The sequence below is a fragment of the Odontomachus brunneus genome, unplaced genomic scaffold (genome assembly GCF_010583005.1).
Source record: "Odontomachus brunneus isolate Ranch 3 - 2012 unplaced genomic scaffold, Obru_v1 Obru_scaffold_069, whole genome shotgun sequence".
NCBI lineage: Eukaryota > Metazoa > Arthropoda > Insecta > Hymenoptera > Formicidae > Odontomachus > Odontomachus brunneus.
In genome coordinates this window covers 100,698-109,321 of record NW_022639519.1, presented here as the reverse complement: position 1 = coordinate 109,321, position 8,624 = coordinate 100,698, and the positions used below count along the sequence as shown (strand labels likewise).

Sequence of the window (8,624 nt, the reverse complement as noted above, 5' to 3'; positions counted from 1 at the left end):
TATATATATATATATATATATATATATATATATATATATAAAATATATATATATATATATATATATATTTATATATTTATATATTTATATATTTTTTATATACAAACATAAATATATATATAGTTATATATTTTTTTTTATTTCTTAGATATTTTTCCCTCACACACACAGTGTGTGTGACTTTTGATTTTTGTTTCTTTATTATTTTCTGTTTTCTTTTTTATTATCGTTGTCTCTTCATTAAAGGGAGATCGAGCTTTTTGATTTTGCAGATTATTTGATTATTTCCGTGCTCCTTTCAGATACCATCTTACGACACGAATTCGCATTGCCTGTGCGTCGCTGGCGAAGTTTACTGTTGGTGGCAGAATTATAATCCTAGCACCGCCCCGTCGCTCGGCCCGTCTTCCCTGCAATCGACTACGGTGGAGAGCAATTACACACCGTCGCTTGAAGCCAGTACGGATACTGCGGATGGCTTTGAAGCATCCGGGGATCCGGGAGTAGCGGCGGACTCTCCGATCGGCCAGCAAGGTCACGTGGAAATTAATGCGACTTCGACGACCGCGACGCCTTCCGCGCCGACTACTTGCCTCGTAATGGGTACATGAAATTTCTCCTACTTATATTTGATCCCCGATATATTTACGCACGACTAGCTCTCATACGTAGCGAATGATTCCCGCGTAATGTCGATGTATTAGACTTAAAGCTCTCCATCGCTCCCGCAAATCTTCATTATTCTCCCCACACGCGAAATGAAGTTTCATTGCGTTTCCAGCTATTTTGCACAATTCTGTGATTTCGAAGCGTGAAAATGATGTGTTATCGTGAACTTACTTCTAGCGTACTTTGTAGAACGCGCGGCTATTTTATTCTCGTAAAATTTATTTTCCACTTGACGTCGCTTGGAATATTCGCTCTTACATGCCTTATGCACTGCTTGGTACGCGTTTATATGCATGTACGCACGTAAATGTGTACATACGCGACGTGCATATGCTTTCCCATGCGAAATCCGTATTCGTGAGACTTGAATTACAGGACGGGAGTATCGACAGGGTGAGACTTTGCCGCACTCGACCGGGAACTGTGTGGAGTGCAGCTGCGGCTCCGAAGGACGCGTCGAATGCTCGCCGAGGGACTGCGTGGCGCTACGGCCCGAAATATTGGTCGCACCGGACATACCCGAGGCGCCGGACGGCGACTTCGAAGTTTTCAACCTGGCGCGGGATCGGGGCATCGACGAGAGTTTCTAGAGTATCGGATAACGACGAGCGTCAACCGCCGCGCACAACTCGCTTCGCCTTTGACTACCGTCGCGATATCGTTCATGTCGGCGTAAGCCGACCAATAAGAGGCGGTCGTTTAATTAGATGGGCTCTCGAAGACGGTTTAAAGGATGGTAGGTCAGATTGATTCGTGACACAAGAAAAACGCGCGCTGGGTTCTCGATAACCTGATAGGCGGTAAGGAGAGAGGCGGGCAAGGAGAGAGGGAGGAGGTAGAAAAACAGGAAATCTGGAGTTATTGTCCGGTGATTGTGATCGACGAACGAATGGGATCCGTCGTATCTTGAGAGCTATCTAATTCAAGGTCTATATATATACATATGTATAACGTTTACCTTGAGTGTGCACAATCTCTCATATTTAAATTACGAAGTAATTTAAGTATGATGTCGTATTCTTGTAGAATTTACGCTCGGCGTTTTTATTTTTATTGTTAGATCAAAATTACGTTTCTTGTTTCTTTCTTTAAACGAAGGAAAGAATCGTCTTCTCCTTCTTCCACTTCTCTCTCTCTCTCTCTCTCTCTCTCTCTCTCTCTCTCTCTCTCTCTTTCTTTCTCCCCCTCTTTTTCTCGATCGTGGATATGCCTTCAGTCTCTCGTCTCGCGTCGTAGACGACGTACTCAATCAAAACGGCGCCGAAGGCATGGTCCCGCGTAGAACGCCTAGCGTAGATTTTTTTTCTATAAAATCTTGAGACGCGACACGCTCGTCACGGCCGACGATGGTGTAACCAGCGTTCACGGAGACGGTTGTGCCGCTCGAATGAATGAGAACGAGCAGCCAGTTCGGCTAAATGTTTTTTTCTTATGTAGGCGGCCTCATTGATAGTTTATCTCGAGTGCGCTGTTAGTCGATTAGACTGAACACTTTTTCCGCGTAGAACGTCGATGATTTTCTGATACTCGCCCGCTTGCTTTCGCGATCTCTTAGAGGAGCGAGCCCCGAATGTCTTACTATGTAAATACCGTGCGCGATTGCTTCCCGCGATAGACCGTCTTATTCGGTTTTCGACCCGTAGATACGTATCGTAGTTTTTCAGTAATTTATCGAAGATGTAGGAGAGCGTATCATATAGTTATCGGAAAAAAAAAGAAAACACATTCGCCACGCGGACTCGACGAAAGGATGTTTTTGTAGACGTCGGCCTATAATCTACAAATTAATTAATCGCGCGCAAAGTACGGAAATCGGCCCGGGGCGTCACTCGCGGGCCGGTACTTGCGGCGAGAAACGATATTACTGAGCTTAGTCGTTATAATAGTCGTTATCGCGGGACGACAATTGGTCTCGTGAGACTCGATAATACTCTTTGTCATATCTCTGTCATATCCTAGTCGATTCATACTCCTATTCTAGTCACGATCGTATAATTCAACTCGTCTCACGCGTCTAACCCTTCCCGGACTGCCACATCTCCTTTTCCGATAAGTAAAGTTCTCCGCGGCGCTGCACAGCTCATTTATTGTATATTGAACAAATTTATTGCATTTTGAAAAAAAAAGAAAAGAGAAGTTTAAAGCTACAGTATTTTTTTTGCAAAAAAATCAAACAATTGAATCCACGCGGAGTTTATAACAAAGGTGCAACGTGCACGATAAAAGTAAATAATTTCAAGCGGCAAGTCCGGGTCCGAAAAGGGTTAGACACGCAAACTGTACGATTATATAGCCACGTTATATACCCTTATACACTTATATACGATTGAATAACGCCAACGAGTATCGAGCAACCCCCTAGTGACAATAGATGACCTGATATATGAGAGATTGAATAGCGATAGAAATACTCGCAGGATTTACAACTGTGTGACTTCTCCTCATATAGGAGTTATTTACTACGAGGACGTGTTACATACCGATCAAGCACTATGACCCGTATTTTCGTCGCGGATTAAGCTCTGAGCGTGAACGACGTTCCGTCAAAATCTCCTGTTTTATGTAGACCTCGCGCTTTATGTAAAACGTTTCAAGATAGATATTCGACGTCGCGGACACGATCGCGTTTCGCGCACTGAATGCGTGGCGAATTTACGAGGTTGAAGTGAAACGATTATATATCAGAAAGAAGAAAACTAACGAATCCCTCAACGTATTCGAATCAACGTGCACAGTATTATGTACAGGATATTTAAAAAAGGATACAAGACTCGCAGGGTAGACAGTATTCATTGTAACAAACGTTGAGTAAACATAGGTCGAAAAGTTAACTCTTTCGGAGTTATATACTTACGATGTTAAACAAAACGAATGTCTTCTTTTAAAAATGCTTTGTTTTCTTTGAATCAATTTTATTTCTACGCAATAATATTCACATTATCATTTTGCGTCACAGTATAGTCATTTGTCCCCTTAAGGCTCTGCTATCTCCCCGCAGAAAGTCTAAATTGACGGTGGCGCCTACACTAGTGTCGAGAACACGAAATAACCGTGTCAACGTAGCTGATAGGCTAACACTAGGCCAGGCTCATGCTAGGCCTCGTTTGACACCTCGGAAAATTAGTTGCGTTTTATCGTGTTATTTTGCAGTTTCTCCGTGAAGTGTATATATTATCGTGATCCTCACAGCTGTAAAATGTGCAGCAGACTCAGTGATACTGGTGATACATCGTGAAAATCGAGAAATTAAATGTGTTCATACATGCTGATCTCAGCTGTCACAAACCACCGTGACAGCCGAAAAATGTAGCATTATTTCAGGAATTATTTTATGATGCTACGTGATATATCAGCCAGATATCTGAGTTTGCTGTACTTTTTATAGGTTTCAAGATTAGGAAAATATTTGATTCTTCAAAGAAAAGTAAAAAATAAAGCAATAAAATGCAACTAATTTTCGGTGTGTCATTTCTCGCTTCTGATGTCATCAAACCAATATGGCCGCCCTAGAAATAGCAGAGCCTTAAGATCAGTGATCGTAATTTTCAAGAGACGTCGTAGCAAGAATCCTTTCAACTATGTCGATTTATTGTTCTAATCGGGAAATGTTAGACATGCAAGATGATAACGTAAATACTACTGTGCAGAAATGGAACTAATTCGTAAACTAGAAATTTTTGAAAGAGGACACGTAAACACCTTTTATAAACATCAAAATGATAACATAGTAAAACATTTGTCGCTCGTTTATTCATCGCTTAATCAATGGGAGTACACAAATAACTTGCGTTATTTACGTAACCAAAACCGAAAAACATTTATAACTCTGAAAGGGTTGATTTTTCGACCCATGTTTACTAGACATTTTTTATTCAGTGCAGCGAGTACTGCTTATTTTGTAAGTCTTGAACCCTTTTTTGGAATATCCTGTGAATATTACATATATTCCTATACATATATATATGATATTATATATATTATACAAACTCTCTTAAAGTATTATATAGGACATCCAAGGAACCAAATATTAAGAAGAAAAAAACGCATGTAACCCACGTATGACAAAGTGAAGTTAGGTGTAGCTGAAGGAAACCACAGTTTTGTATAGACGAGAACCAACCACATGTCGTTTACTTTTATAGTCGCGCACACATACACAGAGACACACACATACTTTGCGTTCGGTTTATTGTAGGTTCTCCCTTAGCCTTTTGGAGATCATGTGCATGTGTACTTCCTGCGGACTCGCGGCTGCGCGAGCGTCCGGGTATCACTTTTGTAATCGTATAGAGATGAACAGCGACGCGGTGATTTGTAACGCGACTTTGTTAAACAGATGAAGAATCGTATTTCCAGAGTATTTTATCATATCAGGAAAAGAGAAGAAAAATTATTCTCCCACACGAGATAGTCGTATCAAGATAAGTTTAGCGTTTCCCGTTTGTGGGTAGGCGACCACACTGTGCGAGAAAGTGACGGGATGTAGTAGTTGTACACTTTTACGGTGACGACGACGACGAGAAATCGATTGTTTATAGATAGTCGCGTAGATAGGTAGTCTCCAATGTGATATATACATCCCGAGGATAACTTTGTCTAACGATTTACAACTTTAGGTCGGCGAGTTTGATCTCTTTTGCCGGAGCTGACGGAACGTTTGGTACCGCCACTCATTTCGATACAAGTGAAGGATGCAATGGGGATATATCGTGTTCGCGAGATAGATCGTTCGCTCGTTATTCCCGGGGACGAAGGGGCGAAGAATTAGATTTCGACCTGCTGTCTCGTAGCAAATTGATTTGAAAAGAAAAAAAATCGGTCTCTCTGAATCTGTCTCTCTCTATCCTTCTTTGAAAACACGACAGACGAATCGAAGTTCAAAAGAATTCTCGCAAAGAGTAAAAAGCTTATTGAGTTTGGTGAACATGCATAACTCCGAAAGATCAAAAGCCCGAAATTTGACAACGTCCCGACACAATCACAATCCCGAAAACTGACTACGGGACAACGTATCGAAATACAATTTTCTCGGAATATTGAAAGCTTGAAGTTGTACAAGGTTATGCGACGACTTATTGATAACTTCATGTTTTCGATATTTCGGCAGACTCAGTTTTTGGAAGTATAATTTTTTAAGATAATTTTTTAAGTGGCATGCTTTTAATATTTCGGAAAAATCGTATTTTTAGTTACGTTGTATCATTAACCAATTTCGGAATTGTGGCTTTTTCAGGACGTTGTCCAAGTAGACGTTTTAGAATTTCGGCACTTTCTTTTTCGGAATTATGTATGTCCACCTTGTACTCGTCTTGTTTGGGAATTGATTTCAAGCAGATTTCTAGGCTTCAATTGTAATTCTTGATCGATACATTTTTACCATTCCCGATCGTTCCCTGCGAGAAGAATCAAAATTATTAGCTAAGAATAGAACGCGAGACGGCCTTCAAAAATTCGCTCGTCTCTTGCGGATAACATTGGAAACGTTACATATCAGTTTCGTCTACTTGTTCTTTCGATTAGCGCGCGATTTCTGCGCACGGTTGTATCGTCGATAACGTACGCTGGATTGTCACGAGAAAGGGACGCAAAAGCGGTCGGCACCGAAAAATCGCGCCGTCGACGTATATCGCGGAGTCTCACGGAAGTGATATTTTTGAATATGCCCCTCTTTACAAGGAATTAGTTGTGGGAATTAGTTAGTAGAACACTCTCCCAGCACCAATTACGGACAATCCACATTCGTCGAATCGACCACGAGTAGAGCACCTCCCCTTTAGCGGACTCGTAAGATTTTTTAGAGAATTCGTTGTAAGAAGTTGAAGGTGGCACATCAACGGGACCATCTCGATGGAAATGAGCGTATCATCCGTTATTGCTTTCGTTCGCACCTAAGTAAAACGATCTCGTACGTCTTCCAGTCATCTCCATACGTAATTGTGTCTACATTGTATTCCTGGGATTACATGTCTTCACGAAAGAGTTGTACTCCGAATAAAGAAGGATCTCACGATGTGTGGCTGTTTGTATCTCTCACCGTCTTTACATGATATTTAAGATTCTTTATTTTATATTGATACTTTATTCATTTATTTTATATTAATACTTGTATTCTTTATTTTATATCGATAATTGTGTATATATTATATAATTATATGTTGCGTCAGTTTTCTTCTTTCTGCGTGAGCTCGTTTTGTTATTTTATTTATTATACTTTGCGTTACTCTATACTTTGAATCAAAAGCGTAATTTCGTTGCTCCAGATTGCTCCAAATTTTGAAGATTTTGTTCAACGAGAAAATAGTCTTCTTTACGAGTTAATGAGTTAAATGATAGCCTGTTAGCATTTAGTAAACAGCAAGTATCGATAACATAACATCGATGTTACAGTATCAGTTCAATTATATGGTTATATAATTGTTACATATTATATAACATGTACATAACATATTATAAGTAACATCAATGTTATATTACTGTCATACTTTCCACTGTGCAAATAGTAAACGTTACATATTAGATATGTAACATCCCAGACAACATAATGTCTAAAATCGGAGCATAAAACGTCTTAAAGATAATCTTTAAGATGCCTTAAAGACATTTATACGTAAATCGTCTGAAAGACATCTTAAAGATGATCTTTAAGGCACCTTATGTCCTGATTTTAGATATTATGTTGTCTGAGATATATGTTTAATATCTTAGTCAGAAACGTTTCTTCTACATAATAGCTCAGAAATGTAGTAGAAATATTTTTGCTACATTTCTGAGCTATTATGTAGAATAAATGTTTCTGAGTAGGATATTAAACATATATGTTACATATCTAATATGTAACGTTTACTATTTGCACAGTGGGTTGGTGTTTACATATCTTCCTACACAAACTAGAGCCCTGATTTTAATAAAATTTATTCAAATGTGCGCAAAATTCGGCAACATTTATGTTCGCAAATGAATTGTAAGATTACCAAGTGATATGTAAAATTGTAGCTGCGTTGTAAGTCGAAGACGTCAGATTGCTCTTTTACCTCTTAAGTGCTCTTTTTGCTCTTAAGTGAGAGAGATATGAGATCTCGTATCTTTTTCATTTCTATGCATCTTTGAGATGAAAGAGCAATCAGATGTCTTCAATTTACAATATCAAACGCAGTTTATATAATCATAAAACTCGACAATACATTCAAATATGGCGCGATTCCGAGTTGGAGGTTAAGTTCCGAGTTAAGGTTACGTTTGGAAACGACACCCGGGTACACTTGTTGCTTTAGAGTGCGAGAGATACGAGAATGAGATGAAAAGAGAGGGAGCGCACCCGAATGATGTTTTCGAACGTGAACTTGGCTTTGTTAAGTTCGTTTTTCAAAGATATATTTTCTGCAATTTTTTTGTTTTCTTCTCATTTTTACTACGAGTCAAACATATGCCTACGTCATTTTAAGTCCAAATTATTGGTGTTCTTTTTAGCTGCACTGCTGACTGATGCAGGCTGCGTTCGGAAACGTCACTCGAGTACTCTTCCTCTCTTTTTATCTCACTCTTTTTATCTCGCTCACTCCAACGTAAAGAATACATTTGGTTGACGTTTCCGAACGCAGCCGCAATCAGTTAGAATGAGAAAAAATATACTTGTCTCACTTTAATTTAGTGTGCCAATTCAGCAGTGCAGCTAAAAAGAACAGACTACATAAGTCTAGTCCACTTGTATATAAAGAACAGACTCTCTCACATTGTAAACGATAATAGACATTTTTTGAATTTTGTACATATTTGATACTCTCGAGCATTTGATTCAGAAAATTTTATTAAAATCAGAGCTCTCTTATGTCATGTCATCATTGAGGTAACTTTTAATATCTATGCAGATTTTTTAAAATCTATTTATATGCTTTGCTATATATATATATATATATATATATATATATATATATATATATATATATATATATATATAT

At 39.0% G+C, this 8,624-nt stretch overlaps 2 protein-coding genes across 4 annotated transcripts in view; both read left to right on the top strand.

Annotated features, from left to right (window-relative positions):
• LOC116846806 overlaps positions 1-6,679 on the top strand; it is a 46,346-nt gene extending 39,667 nt beyond the window's left edge. Inside the window, exons 3-4 of the mRNA XM_032821122.1 lie at positions 303-603; positions 1,045-6,679. Of these exons, the coding sequence (XP_032677013.1) occupies positions 303-603; positions 1,045-1,259 (516 nt within the window). The 3' untranslated portion in view covers positions 1,260-6,679. The remainder of the gene's footprint in view (positions 1-302; positions 604-1,044) is intronic.
• The window catches only part of LOC116846804, a 49,232-nt gene continuing 41,830 nt past the window's right edge, over positions 1,223-8,624 (top strand). For 2 of the 3 annotated variants that reach the window (XM_032821108.1, XM_032821112.1), the window contains exon 1: positions 1,223-1,405. In XM_032821108.1, the coding sequence (XP_032676999.1) occupies positions 1,377-1,405 (29 nt within the window). In that variant the 5' untranslated portion in view covers positions 1,223-1,376. Of the gene's footprint in view, positions 1,406-7,403; positions 8,513-8,624 lie in introns of those variants that run through there. The other variant, XM_032821109.1, reaches the window with a different exon arrangement.